The following is a 23878-nucleotide window of genomic DNA, read 5'->3' on the forward strand; positions in this document are numbered from 1 at the left end:
TTCGAGCTGCAGGTCTCCCGCACAGATTTCGGTGGTCCGTTCCGTCAGGAAGTCTTTGATGTACTGGTATGTCCTCCTGCCCATGTTTAGCCTGGATACTTGGGCCAGGATAGCCGAGTGCCTCACTTTATCAAAGGCGCTCTGCAAGTCCATCCCGAGTACGGCTCTGTTGTCCTTGGTGCCCGTCGTATCGTCGATGATCTCCTTCTTCAGTAGGATCATGGCGTCTAGCGTCCCGAGTTTGTTCCGAAACCCGATGATGGAATTTGGGTAAAACTCCGATTCTTCCAGGTAACGCTGCCACCTGTTCATGAGAACGTGCTCGAGGACCTTTCCCACGAACGAAGTGAGCAAGATCGGCCTGAGGTTCTCTATGTTGGGCGGCCTGCCAGGCTTGGGGATGAGGATCGTCTTGGCTGCTTTCCATTGCTTGGGTAGCCTTCCTTCTTGCCAGCACTTGTTGTAGAAGTTCGTGAGCGTTTCGATGGCCGCTTCGTTGAGGTTCTTGAGCGCTCTGTTGGTCACTCAATCGGGACCCGCGGCAGACCTTCCATTGAGATCCTGCAGGGCAAACTCTGACTTCCCAGGTCTGGATGTCGCGATCTAGCGTCTCGTTCTCTTTGCCTTGGTAATCCGGGTGTCTTTTTGAAACTGACCACAAGCCCTTGGTGTCGCTGTTGGGTCACATGGCAATCGACGCTATGCCGCCAAGAATTCAACGTTTTCGTCTGCGCCTGATGCGACACAGTTTTTCTGTGTTATATGTACCAGGCAAATCGCTAACCACTGCTGATACTCTTTCACGTTCGCCGTTAGCTCGTACGAAAGTGGAAAGCTGTTTAACTGTCTCGGAGGTAACCGCTTACTCGAAAGCTTGTTTACTGGGTTTAGAAACAGGCGACGATTTCTTGAAAAGAGTAAAAGAAGGTCAAGCAAAAGACGAAGTGTGTCGAAGCTTGCGCACAGTGTGCAAAAAAGGGTGGCCCAGGAAACAAAATGTTCCCTGTTATCTTCTGCCATACTGGCAGGAACGTGCATGTATTACTTTGGTGAACGGGTTTCTGCTCAAAGGTACGAGGCTTATCATTCCTCAGACCCTTCGCAAGGAAGCGCTAAGCAAACTGCATGACGGTCACCAAGGCATCTCGCGATGCCGCAGTGTGGCTAAAGGTTCTGTCTGGTGGCCGGGACTTAGCACTGAGATAGCGTCATTCGTGAAACAGTGAAGCGTTTGCGCGATGCATGCGCCAGAACAGATCGAACCGATGATTGCATCGCCAACGCTCTCTTTTCTTTGGGAGAGAGTAGGGGTCGATCTGTTTCAAATTCAGGGGCGGCAATATCTTGTCGTAGTAGACTATCTTTCGCGATACCCAGAGATTGCCATTTTTCCGTCAACAAAGTCTGCTATCGTGATAAGCCGAATGAAAAGCATTTTTGCGAGACATGGCATTCCCGAGTGTGTGGTGACCGACAATGGTCCCCAATTTGTCACTGCCGAGTTCAAGAAATTTGCAAAACTGTATGGCTTCCGTCATGTCACCTCGAGTCCGAGGCACCTCCAGGGAAACGGGGAAGTCGACCGTATGGTAAAGAAGGCTAAGAATCTCATTCTAAAATCGGACGACCCTTACTTAGCCTTGCTGGCTTATAGGGCCACACCTGGTGTTTTGAACGTCAGCCCAGCGGAGATACTGATGGGTAGAAGGCTTAGGACGAGAGTCCCAATGCTGCCTTCGCACCGCAATCCGAGACAATGCTGTCTGCAAGAAGCGGCAGCCAAGGACCGTAAAGTCAAAAAGGAGCAAAGCCGCCACTTCGACCGACGTCACCGGTCTAAAAATCTCCCAAAGCTGGAAGCAGGTGATGTGGTGTAGGTGACTGATCTCCGTACCAAAGGTACAGTGCTCGGAACAGCACCACAGCCGCGTTCATACCGTGTTCAAACGGAAAACGGGGTTGAAGTCCGTCGAAACAGGAGAATGCTTAACCGTCTCCCAAAAGACCGGGTAGATAGCGGGAACTACGAATTTCCGGATAGTCAGGAACAGCCCAGCAGGGCCGGATTGGTAACTGGAGTAGACAACAAATTTGACGAAGCTCCGGAAGCTTTGGTGCCTCTAACTCAGACGGAGACTGACGGTGGCAATTCTCAAGCTAGAATTGTAAGTACGACCAGATTTGGAAGAGTTGTTCGCAAACCCATAAGGCTGGGCGTAGACGACTGATGCTTGGAGGGACTGTGTTCTGTCGTGTTTTCTTGGGTGTGTTGCAATGTTATTTTGAAGTGTATGCATGTAAAGTTAATAGTCCTTGAAAAGGAGGATGTGCTGTTATCATCTGTTTTGGCTTGGCTTGGCTTGGCTGGCAGCTGCGACTGCGATAGTGGCGCAAGTGTATCTGTGGCGCAAGTGTGGCGCAAGTGTATAAAAGCGGAGTGCGAGAATAAACGGGAGTCATTTTCGTCGTTTGGGAGCGCGGTGTCTAGACTGCTTTCTCGGGCAGCGTTCCGGCGCGGGTGCAACGGCGCCCCCCTGCCTGGGCTAACACGACAGTCGAGAAATAATCGGCGCCTTGGAGAGAGTCAAGGGCGTCATCAGTTCGCGGCGGGTATACATCTTTGCGGGCAATTTTGTTGAGTGCGCGGTAATCAACACAAAATCGTACCGAGGCGTCCTTTCACCTCAACGTAGGTACCAAGGTACACGGATACGTCAAGGCCTTCTTACAAAACCGAACAGCCACGCTGCACGTACGTCGACAACATCCACACACAACCCTACACGCTGGCCAGCATAGGAACACCACGAGGCTCTGTCCTATCTCCCTTCCTTTTTAATATAATGCTTGTTCCCCTTGCTTATAGATTACAAGCTATCCCCCACCTTCAGCACACGCTATATTCTGACGACATTACTCTCTGGACAACACATGGGTCCGGCGGACAAATCGAAACTACCCTACAAATCACAGCGGACACCATAGCTATTATCACAACGTTCTCCAGAGAAATCGAAGCTTCTAATCCTGCCACCGAAAGGTGGGATCTACCGCGCGAATATTGAGATGCAAAAACCCAAGATAGATGCGTCGCTCGTGTGAACATGCTACGTATACTTGGTATGTATCTGCAAAACGACGGGAAGAACACGGAGACACTAAAAAGACTGAAACAGACCCTCGCCGCAACCGCGCAACTAATAAGACAAGTCACGGGCAAAGCGCATGGACTCCGAGAAGCTGATAATCTTCGAGGATACCCAGTTTGTGGTATCCTCTATGCGACGCCTTATCTTAGACTTACCGCAAGCGAAACTCAACAGCTAGACGCCATGATTCGGCAAGCGACAAGAACGACTCCTAATGTACCAGGGAATACAAGAAACGAGAAACTGCTTGCCCTGGGGCTTCACAATACAATACGCGAATTCAGTGAAGCACACCTTCAAGTTCAATACATACGCCTTGCGGCCACACCCACAGGTAGACAAATATTGCGCAAAGTTAACATCAGGATCCCTGCGAACGATCCAAAACTAAGCACGCTTCCATCTCACATCAGAGAATCTCTCTACATCAAACCGCTACCTCGAAATTTGCATCCTTTGCGGGATCAAGGCCGTAGGACTGCACGGCCGAAAGCACTGCACAAGTGGTACGGGGACGCCCCAGATGCGGTCTGGGTAGATGCAGTTGTAGACGACCGGGGAGCTACGGCTGTAGTGTACCAAACACATACCGACCTCCTCAGTTTTGAACTGCCACCAGGCACCACAGCAGAAGAGGATTAAGAGACCGCCATCGCCATGTCCATGACAGACACTAGTGCCAACTTCATCATCAGCGGCTCCAAAACCACAATCTTAAATTATGCTAGAGGCAGGGTACACCTCTCTGCCAAATGTCTCCTAGCCACAAAAACCCCGCACTACCCCCGACGCGTTGAGCTCATCTTGGTGCCTGCGCGCTCGAGAAATCCCGGCAAAGAGGCCACCGACTCCTTATCCCGGGGGTCAAGAAACCTGGCAAAGGCTGAACTCGGGGGAGATTTCACAAAGGAGCGCATGCATACCTTCGCTGAGCTCACTGCACACTTCCGCGCCGAACGGCAACAATACCCACCACCACACTCCTCCATTACCACCAGGGAACAGCCTCTCTGGCGACGATTGCAAACGAGGACCCTCCCCACACCCTCATTATTGTCTCACTATCAATCAATCTCGCCAACCAGCCCCCTCTGCCAAGCCCCTAAAGCGACACTGACCCATATCCTACTAACCCACCCGGCGTCTCCTCCCCCCGGCGGATCGGTGCCACTCCGCACTTGGGAAGACTGGGAGACCACAATACGCTCCAAGGACCCGGCGAAGCAAAAGATCGCAGTTCGCCGGGTTGCCAACGTCATGGACAGAGTGAACATGAACGCTTGAGTGCGGTGGGGTCCTACGGGGACCCAGGGGGCCAGGGGGCTCCGAATACTTTTGCGAATATAAATGTTTGGTCCTCCTCCTCTTTTTGTTAACTATCATGCACTACTGGGGTGGAGCATGGGCTTGTTGAGGGACGAATAATATTGCGATGGAGCATGTCATTTATATTTTCTTCAATTACGTTTCGTTCAGAGAGGGAAACCCGATAAGGTCGTCGGCGGCCGATAGAGTTACGTTCAGTAATGATGCGATGGTGTGCAACACTAGTCCGTCTCAGTGGTGGGAAAGTGGCATCAAAAATGGCTGGGTGGTGTCGAAGCAATGTCAGCAGTTCTTGGCGTTGGTTCGGCGTGAGGTTAGGAATAATAGTCTTTGTGAGAACAGAAAGAGAGACGTCTGACGTAACACATTGCTGAGACAGAGAGGCGGTGAGCGCCATGAGAGACAAAGGTAGAACATCTACCATGCAAGGGAGAGAGGTTCCTTTTTGGAGCACCTGAATAGTTGCCCGATGGAACTCGGATCCCGGATGGAACTCGGGCAAGCTGCCAAGGCATGCGGCCCCGCACAATGGGTGCAACGCGCCTTCGAAGGGTCATTCCTCAGCTTACACTTTTTCAAACTTTAGTTGGGTTACACTGTTCTACTAAGAATAATTTATCGAAATTAAACGACTAGCTTTGCTCTGGATAGCTTCGAACTTGTCAGTCAAGTATTTCTGATGGAGTGGCCAGACTGATGAAGCATTCTCTAACTGTGGTCTCACAAACATTATGTAGCCTAGTTAAAGCACATAAGGAGTAGTACTCGCTGCTTCGGCCGAGAAAACCTAAAGCTGTCGAAGCGTCGGCGAAAATCGTGCTTATATTTTCAGACCAAAAATCATTTTGTGCAATGTGAATACCTAAGTATTTGTGCTGTGTAGAACGAGCAAAAGTGTCATTATTAATGTATCAAGGAAAGTGTGAATTTCTTGACTTTCGGGTAAAAGAAACTATATGCTGCATTTGGAAATGCCCAGGTTCATTTGCCATGCATTGCACCAATCGTAATTGCAATCGATTCCAATTTGGACAGAAATGTGTTATCCGGCGCCTTTTGTTGAATGATAACTAATGCAGTCGTCAGAAAATGTGTGAGTAAAAGATGGGATCTCTATGGCAGGTCACTAATATAAACTAAAAAGAGTAATGACCCATGGACGCTTCCTTGCAGTTCTTCTATGTGACATCAAGGAGAGGGGAGGAGCAATTATTATTAACGGTGAACTGCTGCCGATCGGAAAGTCATCAGTTAACTGTCTTGACTGACGAATACTTCGTATGCCATATAAGCTCTACGCTACCTAAGAGTACTGCCACGTATCGGTGCACTAGGGTATTGGTCTCAGCAAATTATAACACAAATATGCTGGTGCATAGAAGGTGCCAAATATCTCGCAAAGGATCGGCCTTCTCTCGGCTCAGTATAGTGCGTCTCCTTATTTCCTTTCCCAATTTTATATTACGACCTGCCTCTTTCTAGGCTAAAAATATCAGCCTCAGGGAAAACCCTGGTTTCGATCGGGATTATATAACAATGAGAAGTGAGATGAATTATTTTACGTACTAAAGAAGCATTTTAGGTCGTCCAAGCTATTCCGAGCACCCTTAGGTTTAATTGTGGAAAGTTTCAGGGCAACCCATTGCTCCATAAAATGAAAATTACCAATAATTGCGATACCTTCCGCGGTGCTCAAAGACACCGAAGAACGAGCATGTTTGCTCTTATGGCGGCGATGAAAAGAAAGAATCGCAGCATTCGGGCTCGTTTATTAAGAGTTGCGCTTAAGAGCAAGTGCTAATAGCGCGTTCATGTTTGAAGCGTAATTTCAATATGTTGAATAAGTTACCTCGGCCTTTAGCCTTTGTTGCAGAGGAAATTGGACTTGAAGCGACAGAGCCACATGCATAAACTGCCTATTCATTTTAGTCACCTGCAAGCAAAATATTCGTGTAAATATGCGATGATCCAGGCAAACCTCTAGTTTTCAAGGACCACATCAGCAGGAACTGCTCTTGCTTTGTTGTAATTTTCAGTGTAACGCATGTGAGTTAGCCTGTGCTACAAGAGGGTCTCAAAGATTGTTCGGTTATGTGTAGCATCCGCTCACTTCTGCAATGCATTGAAACTACACTGATTACAATTGGGATTGTTACTAGCACTAGTTAGCTTTTTTTTGATGGTTCAATATGCCATGCACGGCTAGTGGTATACATAAGAATACTGCCACCTATATGCATACCAGCTTACTGGTCTCATCAGCCTATAGGAAACTTTTTGTGTGTCGTGGGTAGCCCCACTACACACTTGTTACTTTAAGCTCAGCACTATGTTTACTTACTTCACTAATAAAGTTTCGATGTGTTGTAATCGTAGTTAAGCAGGACACACATGTGCGAAAGCTTGACCGGCGTGCCGCAGCAAGCGAACTGCCGCCGGAGTGCCAGCAGGGACACATGGAGCACCGTGCGTCCGGCGAGCTAACTCCCTCAAACTTCGCCCACAGCATGTGTCACCGCGCAGCATAGTCGGAACACTGCCTGGCTTGATGAACCTCACATGACTTCCCGCTCGTACAAGAAAAGACAAAACAGCGACGTTATAAGGAGCATTGTCTGCTATACTCGTGCAACAGCAGCATGCCTGCACACGTTGGAAGCTTTCGGCAACGTTGCCACACGCGGACGCGCTGGGCGACGAACTATACCGATTCGTGCCTGCCCTATAGTCATCGCTAGGCCTAACCGGCGTCGCATCGAAGAGGCAGCAGACCGCGCTTAGGAACGGGCTAAAGCTGAAATAAAGGTTCGAATTTAATCTCCTAATACTGGGAAGGGCATCTTATAATAAAATACACATAAGCGCGCTTTGTACGGCGCATTCAGCAGCGGAGCTATCAGGCGTTCGGAGATCGACCGGGCAACAGCAGTGGTTGTGGGAAAAAACTCGCTTGAGTCGCAGTTATCACTCGTAACAGCACTTAAGTGTTGACCAGCGATCTTCAAATTTACTCGTCGTTGACAGTCCTGTATCCACATAATTTTTATTTACACGAAGAAACAGTACTAAAGCATTTTTTAAATGCCAGCGGCCGGCGCAGCCGGCTCTCCTTCTTGGCAGCACCGCGACCGCACAGCATCTAGTAACTTTGCGCCGAGCCGACGGGCGCTCCACCTAAAGCTCCACCCATGGCTCCACCGCACAGCCCTCTAAGTCACCGTGGCGTTGCCGCTCTCCGGAATCCCATTGGCTGCCGCTGCCCGCCGCTACGATTGCCGCGTGCTGCCCATCGTTTGCATTTAACCTGCTGGACGCAGGCGAAGGGCTGCGATCTGCCGTTGCGACGACGTTCGCAGCGGCGCACCGCAGCTAATCGCACCCGCTTTTCGCACATGGGTCCCCGCCTTTAAACTGTCCTGTATTTGGTTGTTGTTGTTTTTCGCGTCAATGCAACATGAAAGAAAACAGATTATATCGTTATACAACGGGGAACTCATGCGCCAGTTCATCCTGTTGGGGTGGCGCTCGCTAGACTACAGTGCCCAAATATCCGGGATTGAACCCCGGCCTCGGCGGCCGCTTTTCCCTCGAGGCAAAAGGCTAGGCGTCCGTGTGCTGCGCGATGTCAGTGCACATTAAGGACCTAGATGGTCGAATTTCTGGAGCCCTCCGCTGCTGTGTCTCTCACAGCCTGAGTGGCTTTGGGACGTTAAAACCCCATGAACGAATTAAAGTTAAATTAAATTAAATTGGTTCACAGGAAGGGAAAGGCGCAGTAACTGTCACACTTGCTCTGTGGACACCCGAACCGCGCCGTAAGGGAAGGGAGGAGGGTGGGAATGAAAGTGGAAAGAGAGAAAGAGGAGCCGTAGTGGAGGGCTACGGAGTAATTTCGACCACCTGGGGATCTTTAACGTGCGCTGACATCGCACAGCACACGACGCCTCTTCGTTTCGCCTCCATCGAAACGCAGCCGCCGCGGTCGGGTTCGAACCCGGGAACTCCGGCACAGTAGTCGGGCGTCTTACCACTGCACCACCCCGGCGGGGCCCATGAACGAATTCATTCGGAAATTCGTTAAGGTTATTTAGGGAAGCAACGAAGTGACGAGGGGCCAAAAAAGCAGGTGTCCCACTCCTCTTCCCCCTCTTGGCCATGTACCGTTGCCCGGACTCGCAGAAAACAAGTGAGACAGTTACCGCGCCTTTGCCTTCCTATAAATAAATCAGTTTTTTTTTAACCAGAAACAGTTTATTGTTTGATATCGGCTCCTGACATGCGTGCCTTCCAGACATAAACTTGTGAAAGCGAAGTTCGGTTTGGCTTGGTTGGTTTGTAGTGGTTAACTACCAAAGCGACTCAGGCTATGAGAGATGCCATAGTGGAGGACTTCGGAAATTTTGATAATCTGGCGTTCTTTCACGTGCAATGACATCGCACAGCACACGAACGCCACTCAGGTAGATGCCCTTAAGACCCCACACGTGTATGAATGCGAATGGCTTAAGGAAGGCTTTCGACATGTATTACAGTTCTTTTTCTAGGGCTAACTGTAGGTCACCCCTTCGTTCTTTCTGTTCGCCTTTAGCGATGTGATGTGCTTCCGCCGCAGGGGCCCACTTTTCTGTCTAGGTATACATATATTATGCATGTAGGTAAATAAATATGTAAGCACATATATTTTTAGGCACATATTATGCGTGGCTTGAGTCCCTGTTGCAAGATGTCCTCTAGTGTCAAGCACGTGTGTGCCACAAATTTCAATAAATTTAATGGCACCGCCCTCATCGCTTTACAGCAAACGACTGCTCACAATGATAAAAAACTGAGGCTAAAATCCTAACGAGCATAGAACTTCCATGCGACCATGAATGCTTTCATACGGCCGTTTGATGGCGACATGCATTTCATGCCAGCACATAATTTAGAACCTTTTCCGCTCACATATAGGCCAACTCCTGCTTTTCGCGTAATGCAGCTAGCAATGATGTCGGATTAAAATGTACACATGTAAAAAAAAAAAAAAACAAGGACAGGCTGTGCCTTTGCGCATACTGAAAAAAACAACTTTCAGCTGCGCTTTCAAATGTCCCCAGCACGACTCACGGAGGCGCGCATCCTGCGTGCACAGCTGCTATATTGGCGCCACCGAAATACAGGTGCCGTAAGCGGTTTCCACATGTGACAATGAACCTTTCGTTCCAGTTCATAACAACCTACCTTTGCCTATACATCCTTTAGCATTTACGGTCCCCGCTACACGATGTCACCCGACTAAGTTTCGACGCAAAGACTTACACTATGGAGGAATAAAATGCAATCGAGGCCAGTAAAAATCTAAAATAAAAGTTCTTGGTCGAGGCGAAAAATCTAATTTTCCATTGGTTCGGATAAAGTTTTTAAAGCAAAGGATTCTTCAATGAAATATACTTTAGCTAAAATAATGTGCATTACACTTACGCGGCGCGATAGTTTAGTGTGTATGCGGCTTCCGCCCACAGCGCGCCCCTTCGTAGGATAAAACACCAACCACGACTGCGGTGTACAGGTGGAGAAAGCCCGTATACAGCGTAATGTCACGGAAACTTTGGTTGACGATAAGCCATGTGCCACTTCCGTCCAGTGACTGAAGCCCACGTACCGGCTGTACTAACCCACTCTTCGTCGTAAACTTTGTTGAGTAGGCAACTATTAAATAAGACGCTACGTGCCCTGCACGCCCAACTGCATTTTCAGCGGCCGTGCTTTGCTTGAGTTCGAAGCAAAACCGCACAGCATCGTTTCTCTTAAAACTCGGAGGCTGTCAAAGTGGAGCGCCATGGATTAAACGAAGAATTATAGCATAAAAATAGTGCGTAAGCTGGTTGGTTTTATTGATGAATACGTCATCCGGTCTAAAATACTTTTTTCATATGCATTAAATGTGATTTCGAATTAGTGCTAATTAAAACGACAGTGACTTAAGGCGAATATTAAAGCGGCACTTTGTACGGCACGCGTTGTTTCCTTAACTGGTCCAAACGTGGATTTCATCTGCTGCGAATGTTTGTTTGTGTATTCTTTCCCCTTTTTGCGGCCAAGATTAGTTTTGTGTGTGCCTAAACGTCGTTATCAAGGGGGTGCTACTAATCATTTCAACGTGCTTGCGTTAATATGCTACAAAATTTCTCATTATGCTGAAAAGAAAAAAGAAGATTCCCGCGAAATGGGAATTGAACCCAGGACCCCTGGATCCCTGTCTAAACACAGTATTCATAGACGCCAGGAAGAAATGAGTATTGTCAGGTCATGTGACGCGATAGAAAGATAACCGGTGGTCTATAAACGTCACATTCTGGATTCCGCGGGAAGTCAACCTTAGCAGGGGTGCCAGATGTTTAGGTGGGCAGATGAAACTAGGTATTTTACGAGGATAAAGTAGATGCGGCTGACACAGAACTGGTTTATTTGGAAGAATATGGGGTTACAGGCTGTGTGTGGTGATGATGGTCCGTAGATCATGCAGGCACGTACGTACGGTTAATCCGTTCGGGTGCTCATGTCCATGTTGTGGTAACTTCATACGGTGTGCTAGTTCGTATGAATGATTACAGGAGTTGTAATGAGGAACTATTGATTAGAGGAGTGCGAGAGCTCCTATCAATGAGCGGTGAGTCTATGCGAACGACTTAGTTCCTTGCGATTACGGCGGGCTTTGACAAACTCGGATGTGCAACGACTGCGCAGTGAGGAGATGCGGGCTCAGCTTTGCGTGACCGTGAAAAGGAAAACAGTGTCCGCGCGTGCGTGGCCAAGAGGTTTCATTCATGTTCTGGAGTCGGGCCCTTTATGACGGCGCTGAAGAATTCCTTGCATTTTGTTGCAAGTGGTGGCTTCTTTGAATTTTCAACTCACTGATATTTTAGGGCGGTTTTTGAGTCAGGACTCACGAGTCATCATCACTGACTCGAGAGGGGCCTGCAGAAATAATAAACGGGGGTACATTCCTCTCTTTGCGCACCGCATCCTTCACAACAGTGATTACCTCGGGGCCCCCGCGTCTCGAGCGATTGTATGGGCTCCAGCTCCCATGGGCCTCGAAGGCAATGAAATGGCAGACGCCGCCGCCCGCGCGCTCACTCTCCGGGCAACGCTTTCAGATCCTCCTGATACGGATTCCGAACCCAATTCGGCTCTCACTTTTCGAGAAATTACTGAATTATTTCAATTCGGCCATGCAATTTATCGTAAGCCTTGTAAGGGCCTTACAAAGGTGGAGGAACGCACACTCCTCCGCCTTTACACCAAAACGCTGCTGTGCCCGGCAGTTTTAACACTTTGATCCTGCCTGTACAGGAACGTGCCCGCACTGTGCGGAGAAGTCTTCGGACATCTTCCACATGGTGTGGCCAAGCCAGTCAACTCCGAACCTCGCCCCCAAACCCAACCCCACCCGGAAGGACTGGGAGGGAGCCCTGCTCGGCTGCTCTGATCTGGCAAGCCAGAAGGCCCTGGTCCACCGAGCCGCGGCGGTCGCCAATGGGCTCCTGTAATGAGGAGCCCACCTAGTGTTTGCGTGAGGTGGCCTCGGCTACCTCTCTCTCTCTCTCTCTCTCTCTCTCTCACACACACACACACACACACACACACACACACGATCTCAGTCGACCCGAATGTTTGGAAGCCTGTGGATAAGAAGTTAGTGAACAACCTCTGTTAACGTTAGCACATGATTATGCTCGCTCAGTCTTTGAAACCTACAATATGCGAAGAAATAATTTGTGGATGCGAGTAGCACGCCACGCTGTATTTTCACACGAGCTGTATCACGCCGACATCAAATACTGCGGAGGATATGACCAAAACTGGTGGTATGGCAGTGTGGTTCGTAAAGCGCTTTACCATGCGACTGGCATCGATCTGAGTTTTATTAGTTGAGTCAGTGACGAAAACATTGGCAGAATTCATTACGCGTGCTTCAACTCCTGTTGAGCGCTTGAGTATGGCTGGATGGGAGATAACACCAAACGCCTTTTGTAGATCAACAGCTAGGAGAGTATGAAAAATTTTCATGTTCTGTTCAGGCTAGTCTGTAAAAGCTACAAGCTGCCCAGTGCTTCTACTTTAGAATGAAAACAGTTCTCGAACGATGGCAAATAACGAGTTCCCATAGCCACAACGCAAGTGAGCAGACGCACGCTCGCATCGCTCCGACTCTGAAGATTTTTGGCCCAGACGTTTTTGGGCTAGGCTCCCGAAAGTGGATGGGCCACCCCTATCGTGTTCCCCGTCACCCGAGAACGACGGTTTCAGTGCTTCCGCATCGAAGACTACGCCAGGAAACCATCCGGATGCATCGGATACGCCTACCGCCGAAGACGCCAACATGGCTCCACAGCAGCTCCGGCAAGACGCCGCGGCAACATCGCTATGCAGTGGCACAGATAACGCGGCCCAACATGACGCCGTGCTGGACGCAGACGAAAACATGACGGATCACGAATCCAGCGCAGTGGTTGCGACGATACCTGTCTCCAACCCTTTCTCTGTTCTTTCCATGGAGAACAAGCCGGGAAACACCCCTGCTCAGGTAGGATCTTGCACTTTTCCGTTTTCGAAATTTGCCAAGCAACCTAGGATGGGGTTAAGCACCTCGCAGATAGCTCAAGAAAGCACTTGCTTTGTGAACACACGACACGGCTTAGAACATGGCCACTCGCAGACAGCTACAAACGCTCGCTTCGCGGACGCGCATTATCGAGCGCCAGGCGTTGCCTCAGCGCCCATAGTCGCCACAATGGGTAGAAACTATCACTTGGCTGATAATGAACATGCTGAAGATGAATGGCAGTTGGTTAGACGAAAGAACAAAGCCACAGCCGCCGATCCAATCAGTGTTAAATACACTGTGATAATTAAGCTTACCTCAGCTGGACAACTAGGCACATTCCCCGCACACTGACTGCACGAAGCTGTTGCCAATGAGCTTCGAAAAATCCATTTTCACTCTGGATTTCAAGTACGGCCACTTGAGCGAAGCAATCAGTTTGCAGTCGACATATCGCATGTACATGCCAGAGACCACCTTATTGCTGGAAAGGATACACCTATTCAAGCTTATGAAACCATACGTCCCGGCCAGATCCGCGGGGTAATTTATCGCGCCAACGGGTTAACAAGCGAACAGCTCATGGCAAACCTGAACTGCTACTCGTGCAGGATAATAAACGCCAGGCCTATGGGCAAGAACGGAACAGCTCTAATCACGTTTGAGGGCTCGAGACCTCCCCGCAAAATTCATGTGTACAGCATACTCCTTCCGGTGACACCTTATCACCCGAAGTCTGTCATATGTGAGACCTGTCACAAAATCGGACACAGGGCAAATTCGTGTCCATTAGTCGATCAACGACGAAGCTCGTATTGCGGTCGCCTCGCGCATGGAAACCTCGAGGTTTGTCCGACAGAACCACTCTGCCGCAATTGCAGAGGACCGCATGTAGCCACGGACCCAAGGAGTCCTGCTCGGCAGCAGGCCACAAGAACCTTGAGGAATGACATCTTCCGCCGTATACGAGTGTCGCGACGAAAAGAGCACAAACAACAAGCAGAGACTCTACGTGGTAACCAAACGGCGGCGACGACGGCGCACAACAGCCCTGTCAGCATACAGCAATCAACCTCGGAGGCAACTGTGCTTGATAATCAGGATTTCCCTCCCCTACAAAGTCAGCGGTTGCCGAAGACACGAGACAATGAACGTAAAACTAAACGGCAAGACGCGCATAAATCCTCTACACAATCTGATAGCAATAGTCAAAGGAACGCCACCTCATCCCTAGCCACAGTTTCTGAGCATACCGCGACGGCACCAAAGCAAGTGCGCGTACATCGGGCTCACGCTGAATCTCTCCGTGATACGCAACGCGGCGCACAAATGAATCTTGCGAAAGAACGTTCGCATACGCTACACTTAGATGAAAACCAGCTCACGCACATTATCGAACTGGTCCCCGCCGAGGTGATCAAGCGTATGCTGCCTCTCTTGGGAATGTCGCAGGTTTCTCCTAATCAAAAGTCCGATCGGGCACACATCATCTCCAGTTCCGCGTACCTTTCAGTTTAAAAATGGCAGGCATTAGCGGGAAACCACATGACATTTTTGCTTCGGACTCTCCTACATGTTTATTGCAATGGAATTGTCGGGGAATCCGTCGCAAACAAGCGGAACTTCAGAGGAGACTGTCCATCACGTCAACGCCTCCTATAACTATCCTGCTTCAGGAGACCGCCATTAATAAGCCCAATTTAATAGGGTACAATTCTTACTGCACCCCTTCCATAGAGCACCGACGCCCCGGGCCAGGATCGCGAACAGCGGCTCCAATGGCCAATGGGCAGGCATGCGTCCTTGTTCTGTCGCGTACTACCCATACTGAACTAGATACTTCCGCGTGGTGCACGCAGACGCAGGAGGTAGCGGGAGTACGCCTTAGCTTAGATAGCGACCAACAAGCCTTAGCTTTTTCAGTTTATGCGATATCATTCGGTACTACGACATATCGAGTGGATATGTCTTTTTTAGAGCACTTCTTAAGGATATATCCCCAGGATCGCGTTGTGGTTGGGGGTGATTTTAACGCCATGCAAACCAGCTGGTGATATAATCGCTCAGATGCTAGGGGAAGGCACCTTTGGCAGCAAATTATCAGAGCGAAATTGACCATAGCCAACGACCTCACTCTACCCACTCGCCTTGGCCAGCACAAAGGTCAACAAGACACTTCCCCAGACTTGACACTAGTGTCTCATCCCAGTGAGATCCTATGGTCACGGGCTGATGATGTCATGGGCAGTGATCATTATCACGTGGTGGTCTCATGGGCTCCTCGAAGGCGAAAGTCATTACAGCGACAACAAGGCCGTCGAATAGAGGAGCATGTCTCATGGGACGATTTCCGTAGGATGCTCGGTGAGGTGGACGTTCCCACAGGATTACACGAGCTCATCACTCAGATCACCGATGCCAAGAAGAAAGCTTCAACGAAGCTTTCAGTCAAATTTGATGCCCCAAAGCCGGACTCTCACCTTTTGCGTCTGTGGAATCGTAGGCTTCGTGCTCTCAAGGCGTGTCGCCGATCAGGCCGGACATCCCATCGGAGGCGTGCTCTCGCTCACATTAGCCAAGAAGTTGAGAAGTATACTTTGCACCTCGCTCTCCAAGACTGGCAGCTGCTGTGCCACTCACTCAATGAAACAGTTAACTTATCGAAGGCCTGGCTCATATTTCGAGCTATCCTTGGACGCAAGAAGCCGATTTCCCCTGCCCAAAGTATGGCCCTGAAATTGAACGCCTCCCCGGCAGAGTTAGCTATACAAGCAGAGAAGGTATTTTTTCCCCAACCTGAAAATGCGGATGCCTTGCCTGCGGACCCCTTATCAGGTACATTAAACGAATACGACGTTCCCTTCACATTAGACGAACTGGAGGCAGCACTTTGTGACTCCAATCACAATAGCGCCCCAGGACCGGATGGTATAAGCTATTCAACACTTCTGAACCTTCCCAGTCACACAAACTTGCCCTGCTGAAAGAGATGAACAAATACTGGGCCGACGGTGATCTTCCTCTTGCTTGGAAGAAGTCAGTGGTAATACCAATTCCAAAACCTGGCAAGCCAAGTCGAACATTACAAGACCTCAGGCCGATATCGCTGACGTCCAACCTTTGTAAGGTCATGGAACGTATGGCTCTAAGAAGACTTGAATGGTACTTAGACAAGTACAACGTCCTGTCTCCTATGCAAGTAGGTTTTCGTCGAGGGCTCTGCGCCCAAGATATTCTCAGAAGGCTTCATAACGACGTTCTCACATACCCTAGCAGCGCACTGCTCCGAGTGGTTGTTGGGGTCGACGTCAGAAAGGCGTTTGATTCCGTGCCCCACTCGACCATACTTCGCCGGCTCCAGGAAGTAGGGATAGGCGGCAACCTCTACCGATTTGTGAAATCCTTTCTTGCAGAAAGAACCTTTTCAGTAATGGTTGGAGATCCGCAGGGTGGTTGGCAACGCAACCAAACAGGTGTCCCCCAAGGCGCTGTCTTATCACCGGCTCTCTTCAATATAGCTATGTCAGGTCTCCCGTCAATGCTGTCGTTGATACCCGGTCTAAATTTCGCCGTGTATGCGGACGATATAACGCTGTGGACCAATTCAGGGTCCCCTGCAGAACATGAACAAGCCTTACAGACAGGCCTCAATGCCGCCCATGAATACATCGAGAAGTGGGGAATGAAAACCTCTCCGGAAAAAACCGAGTATGTGGTTGTCATTAACGGCCCGCGGGTACGAGCCGAGGCAGAACGCAAACTTATCTCTCTTTATTTAGGGCACTCGGTTATTTGCCGGAAACCAACAATCCGTATACTAGGCATGCTTATTGACGAGGATGGAGGAGCCAAAAGCTGGCTTCATAACACGATGCTTAGCTGTCATCAGGCTTTTCACCTAATGCGCCGTGTCTCTGCGCGTGGATGGGGAATCAAGGAAGTGGGGCTCCGTCAGATGGCATTAGCACTGTTAGGTTTGTGTCGCGAGTGCTGGGGTAGCGTACCGCTGCCACCAGTTATTACGTCCGGCGCGCGGCCCCTCGGTAGTGTTGGCCTGGCGGCTCCGTGGACGGCGGACGGCCTCAAAGGTGCCAGCAAAGACGAGGCGTCTTTTAACGAAACAACCTTTACTACAACATTGTGAAGATACGGGCAGAGAAGCTGACCCGGAGAGAATACAGACACTCTCACACAGCTGGTGTCTAGCGTCGTCTCAACGGCACGTCAAAGTAGTCTCTGTCTTAGCGGAGTCGGCCGCTGCTTTTTATAGGTTTTCCCGTTCACAGGGAAAGGGTAAACCCTCACAGGAAATGGTGCGCCCAACGTGTCTGGGCAAGATGGGATGACTCAATCGCAAGTGGTCCGAACGCATCTCCTCCACCTCCTGCAGACGGGCGAGGGCGGCGCACTCTCCCACGAGCTCCAGGCTTGGCCGGCGTTTGCACACACACGCAAGCACACACATTTGGCGCGTGGCAGGATCACGTTGAGACTCGCCCGCGGGAGGAAGCGTTGCGCGGCCGATGAACGGCGCCGAAATGGCCGATCCGCTCGCGGTTCTGCCTGTTGCTATGCGGTGGCCGCGTCAGCTGTCCCACTTCTCGGTGGAGAAACGTAACAGCACTCATAACATCGAAAATCCTGTACGCATATCCATACATGCGACTTAACACGACCCAACGCCTTCAGCTTGAGCGAATCAATCGCAAGGCGATGCGCCTAGTTACTGGTCTGTCACAGTACTGCCCAGTAGGAACCTACACGCATGCAGCAATATTAATGCCCTTCGAGATCTGGCAGAGCAGCAATTGCAAGCCCAGCGAGTCCGTCTAGCCACAACGGCGGCTGGCAGACAGATCCTGCAGGCATTAGGCTACAACGTTGACAATTTAGAGCCACTTTCGTCCGCCGCCCCACCATGGGAGTTGATTGACTTAGTAGATGGTATACCATTACCAAAGAATATGAGTTCGGCTAATCCTCAAAGGTGCAAAGCTGCCGCCAAACGTCATAGGAAGATGTCACACAAGCTAGCCCAGGAAGGAGCTATCCAACTATACACAGACGCCGCTCAGTTTCAACACTACGCAGCTATAGCTTGTCACGACTCTGTGTCATGTACCTCGGTAGTTCAACGGCTTTCCGAGGAACACACTGTTACCAATCTCGAACTCATTGCCATACGACTTGCCATTACTCGAATAGTGGCCAGACAAGATCGGGCTACGTGCACCTACCATGTTTACACAGATTCCCAAGCAGCATACACTGCATGCCGCGCAGGGGGTGCAGACTATGCCATTCTGAACACTATTCGAACACAAGCCCGTCGCCTGAGAGAGGAGGGCTACACCTTAATTATCAAATGGATTCCTGCACTCGAAGGAATCACTGGAAACGAAAAGGCACACCAGGCAGCGCGCGCAGCAGTTCTTTCCGCACCTTTGCCTGGATCCACATTCGTTTCCGCTTCGTGGCCCCCTGAGGACGTTACGCATTCGTCGTCGCCTCATATGGATAGGGCGGGGACATGGCATCGAGCACAGCGCTATCGTCGAAGCATACTCCAGCACTTGGCCAACCCTGAGCAACTATATCGCCGCCCAGATAGCTCATTCCGGAGAGTGGAGGCAGTACTCCTTCGCCGAGCCTAGACTGGTCAGCTTCTGTCACCCGCGAAGCTGCACCTCATAAACCCGCAGGTATACCCTTCTCCTCAGTGCCCGACATGCCCGGCCAGAGGCACGGCCGAACATCTCCTGTGGAGCTGCCCTGCTTTTGACGCAGTACGGGAGAGAGCACTCAAGTCCCTGGGTGGGCTTCGACCTGCAACCCTGCAGGCATGGGTCGATCCCCCATCGCACATCGGGCCATCAGACGCTACCCGGCTCTGGCGAACTTTTCTTTCTTACTTCAAGGAAGAAGGACCAGGCCATTACTTCGCGGAGCCGACCTCGGGACGACCCTACCTCGAGGAAGAAGTGGACACCGGTCCCTCATATCTATCCCAACCTTCACCCCCACCCCCACCCATACCCTCGACCCCACCTTTAACCGCTCCCCCACCCCTACATCCATGAAGCAACTTAGTTCTGCCGCAAGGTAAACGCCTACCGTAAGCAGAAATAAAGACGTAATAAAAAAAAACGAGTTCCCATAGCTATGTGAGAGTTGAGTGGTAACCATGAGTTCCACTTGGACGCAGGTGTGGAGATGAGCGATATCGGCCGCAGGTAGGCAAGTTGCGTGGACTGTTTTCCAGGTTACGGAATGAGGATGACTATTGAGTACGTCCACTGCGGTGATATCATCCAGTTTACTACTACCGATTGATGAGGTCGAAACTAATTTTCCTTCAATAACTGAACTGGCGTTGCAGAGCAGGCATCACGTTATGCCATCTTTAGCGGGAACGCTGTTTCCTTGACTTGATGCGTCGAGTAATTCAATTCAAATGTTGCAAAAGGGTCGTATTTCCACTCGAGTTTGTAGGCGGGGGAAAAATGGTGTGTTTGGCTTGTTGTGGCAAGAAATCGCAGGCAGCATAGCTTGATAGCAGTGCGACCAGCCAGTGTGGGGAAGAAGGAATTCGCACTATTGCAGATATTGCTATTCCCGTTCATGCCATGGAAAACTCTGCACAGTCCACTGGTGCCAGCATGACGTAATAACAAGGTACAACTCTCGAACCATAAACTTCTGCTGACGCGTTTGGCACAGTGGCGAGCTTCAGCCGCGGCATGTAGTTACTGAGCTTTGTTTTGTATTTTGATCGGTAGAGAGACTAGCAAAATTCAGCTTAATTCCTGCTTGCCCTATGGGTGCGGGTGCAAACCAGAAGCAGAACATGTCTTCTGGTACTTGCGAGATCGTATAGGCGAGTCGTGGCATTGTGAGACTGTTTTAACCAGAGCTTTTTCAAGATCATATTGTAATGTTTTCCGGAAGGTTTACCAAATGACGATGCGGCTCGATTGTTTTAGGCGTGATAGTTGAAATTGTATTCGTAAGCATATGCACAAGGGGTCCCTACCCACTGTTTTAGGTCATCAGATTAAATGTTAGATAACGCCATCGAGTGCTAATGTGGCATCAGGTGATGCCTTAGGTATATACGTACGTCGTCTTGTCAGATGATTGGTTTTACTGGACAGAGTGATTACCAACATCTGTGAGGCTGTGACGACCAGACGAGTTCAGAACTGGCTGATCATCATCAACATCATCATCATCAGCCTGACTATACCCACTGCAGGGCGACGGCGTCTCCCATATTTATCCAATTAACCCGGTTCTGTGCTAGCTGCATCCACTTGACCTCTGCGAACTTCCTAACCTCATCCGCCCACCTAACATCCTGCCGCCCCCTGCTATGCTTTCCTACCCTTGGAGTCCAGTTTGTTACCCTAAGCGACCATCGGTTATCCTCACTTCGCACTACATGTCCTGCCCATGCCCATTTCTTCTTCTTGATTTCCACTAGAATGTCAGTAACTTGAGTTATTTCTCTTACCCACTCTGCACGCTTCCTTTCTCTTATTGTTACTCCTACCATTTTTCGTTTCATAGCACTCTGCGTTGTCCTCAAATTAAGTAGAACCCTCTTGGTTAGCCTCAGCTGGAAGCTGGTTGGCTGATCAGCGGCAAGCTAAGTCTTGGCGTTGAGCATTAAGTGCCCGTCAATGCGTATTCCGGGCGTGGCGCAGTTTCCATGTCTTGTTATACACCACCTCGCGCTGCTTTGCGTGGAGCCGGTAGTATCCACTGCCAGCCACAAGGTGCTTCTATCGCACTCGCACTATGACAATGTTTGTTTGAATGAACAGCACGCGGTCATGTGATGTTAAGTGTGGCGAACATGCCTACACAAACATTTTTACGGACACTTAAACTCCGCTTTTTACAGATATGACGTGATAGCGTAGGCTATATACCAGCACAAATACAAAGTACAATATTAACTAAGCCAGCGTACCTGCGTGAATATCGCGTTAATAAATAAATTACAGGGGGATTCTAGCTTAGTTTTTAAGGGCATGACGCGACAGCTGTAATGGCTCCCTTCTCCAGCTCGTCTGGTGGTTCGTCGTACACGTGCATGTAGTTTCGATTAATTAGCAATGCCTTGACTAGCGTCACAAATATCTTGCACGTTCTCATTCCCACGCTTTCCAAAGCTACCATGTTATCCAGCGACAATTCTTAAGATACCACGCGACATACGTACGAAGCCCCACTTGAACAAGTTGTACGAAAGGGCCTTCATATGCTAGGAGTAGAGTGCCGGAATCGACATAAAAGAACATTGGCAGATTGCTTGTTATTCCAGCTTAATTCCTACCTCAAATGAGCAATCAGAGTTTGAAGCTACTTCCAACTTTATGACATCATGTGGTACTTTTGCGTCACGCAAAATATCGATGATTCAGCGCACGATCATGTCACCTGCAATGTATACCACCTGCCGAAGCAAGATCCGTGATTGTTCGCGCCCAGCGCAAACAACGGCGTATTTTCTGAAAAACGGAATATTTAACGCTAACGCACTCAAAAGGGAATTTTTTTTCTGAGAGAAGGAACAACAAAGTAACTGCCTCACTTCTCGGTGGCTGCGCCTTGAGGGAACAGATGGAGAAGGCAGCCATTATTATCATGTGTATACGTTTGCTGTCGGCACTGGTAACATATGAGCGATGCCAAAAAAAATATTCTATTTATTTATTTAGAGGTTGGAAAGTTATGCGGTCTATGTCGTTTAGCGTGCGGACTTAGGGTGCGAGAGACGCCTTCGTCGAAGGCTCTGGATACACTCATTGGACATCCTTCACACATGCACTGACAGTGTGCGGCACCCGTTCTTCTTGCTGTCCAGCCTTTTTGGACACAAGTATTAATCTGAGCCATCTATGGAATAGTGTAGGATACTGTTATGAAAATATTGAAAAAAAAATGTTCAATATTTTAACGTAAATAAGTCTTTTTTACGTTCACCTTTCGGTCTCATCGAGCAGTTAAAATGGCCATAGGAAGTCATGGACGGGACCGAATATGAATATAACAGTAATGTTAGCTGAGTTACCCTACCAACCTTACGAGGGATAAAATAATCTGCGATAAAACTGCATTTTTAACCATTTACCTCTGCCAAATAATAATAACAATAGTTTATTCAGGCGGAGGGAAAGGCACAGTACCTGTCACATTTGAGTCTGTGGGCACCTGAACCGTGCCATAGGGAAAGGAAGGAAGGTGGGAGAGAAGGTTAAAAGAAAAAGAGGAGCCGTAGTGGAGGGCTACGGAGTAATTTCAACCACCTGGGGATCTTTAACGTGCGCTGACGTCGCACAGCACACGGACGCCTCTCCGTTTCGCCTCCATCGAAACGCAGCCGCCGGCTGTCGGAATCGAACCAGGGTATTCCGGAACAGTAGTCGGGCATCTTAACCACTGCGCGACCACCTATTTAGAAATTTTTGATGTGTCCACCAAAACACGACTAGCGTGGAAGGTTTATTGGAGGGATTCTGATTTTGATCATCAGTATTTGGTTTGTTTCTTGGGCATTCAACTCCCAAACCAATTCTGGCTACGCCAGACGCCGTAGTGGTGGACTCCGGAAATATGAACAACCCGGGATTTTTAACGTGCACTGACATTGCACAATGCATCGGCGCCTTGCCTTTAGCCTCCATCGAAAAGACGCTGTTGGCGGATTTATTCCCGCATCCTTGGATTCAATAGCAGAGCGTCCCAACCGGGGAGCCAACATGACGGGGCTGATCACCTAGATTTGTTTACCGTCTAGTTACATCGCAGAACACACGGACGAGTGATCGAGGTTGGTAAGCGCAGTTTGTGCGCGCGAGTTTGAAAGCTGTTCTTTACAACCGAAATATACGCTTGCGCAGTGAAGTTGAACATCAAGTAAAAATTTTGCTAATTTATCTTTTTCTTTCACGTACATGTCGAAATGCTTACGTCGAAGCGACGATTCTTTAGTAGAAATTTAATAAACGCAGGAAATATGCTCATTTTGGTCACATGCATCAAAGAGTCTGTTGAGCCAAAGCATAGCCTCCTTTGGCTATGGCCAAAGTTGTAAATGTGTCGGAATGCTTTTATATACAATACCGCACATTATATTAGGTGTCGATAAAAACGTTTACAAGCGGTAAAAATGGCATCCGAAAGTGGGTGAATACTCACAGCATGCCAGAACTGGAATGCGAAATCATTGGAATCTACTTTTTCTCATTTATTTTCGAGTTTTCTCATTTTTTACCCTTCAGTCTTTCTACGCGAAGCAATTGCGAGCCCCATTAATGAAAATCCGTTTGTCTATCTATATGTTAAAAAATCACAAGCCGCTCGTAGCAAGTGGAATGGCCCGGCACTTGTTGGTTTGCGATTTAGTGACGTCACGAGACCGCATGTCATGGTCGAATTGGCAGGCGCAGCCAAAGTTGGCAGCATAATCGAGAAAAAACGATTAACCGTAGTTAGCTAATTCAATTCCATTCAATCTTTATTTTAGCGTTTTCATAAAGAAAAATGCAGCGAGTGGAGACAAAAAGCTGCTCTGTGGCAAACTTGAGTAAATCTCCACCCCCTCTACAAATCAGTGGGCTGGTTGTGCGTTGACATTTGCGCCATGGAGAGTGAACCGTCTACGTTTAGTGAGAGTGCCCCACAGGGCAGTTATAGTAATTGCGTCGACTTAGAAGCTGTCTTCTTGTTTTCGAACCAGCAATTATTTGCCACCAAATGTCTGCACAGGGAATAATGTTTTTGCATTGCCGCACATAAATGGCCTTCA

The 23878-nt window shown here is 49.3% G+C and overlaps 1 protein-coding gene across 1 annotated transcript in view; it reads left to right on the forward strand.

The window, feature by feature from the left end:
• The first annotated feature begins 12840 nt into the window (after positions 1-12840).
• Positions 12841-23878, forward strand: part of LOC146174649 (tear acid lipase-like protein) — an 80525-nt gene continuing 69487 nt past the window's right edge. The window contains exon 1 of the mRNA XM_084585424.1: positions 12841-13044. Coding sequence (XP_084441550.1) covers positions 12841-13044 — 204 coding nt within the window. The remainder of the gene's footprint in view (positions 13045-23878) is intronic.

The sequence above is a fragment of the Amblyomma maculatum genome, chromosome 11, assembly GCF_055883805.1.
Source record: "Amblyomma maculatum isolate TAMU_Amacu chromosome 11, ASM5588380v1, whole genome shotgun sequence".
Classification (NCBI taxonomy): Eukaryota; Metazoa; Arthropoda; class Arachnida; order Ixodida; family Ixodidae; genus Amblyomma; species Amblyomma maculatum.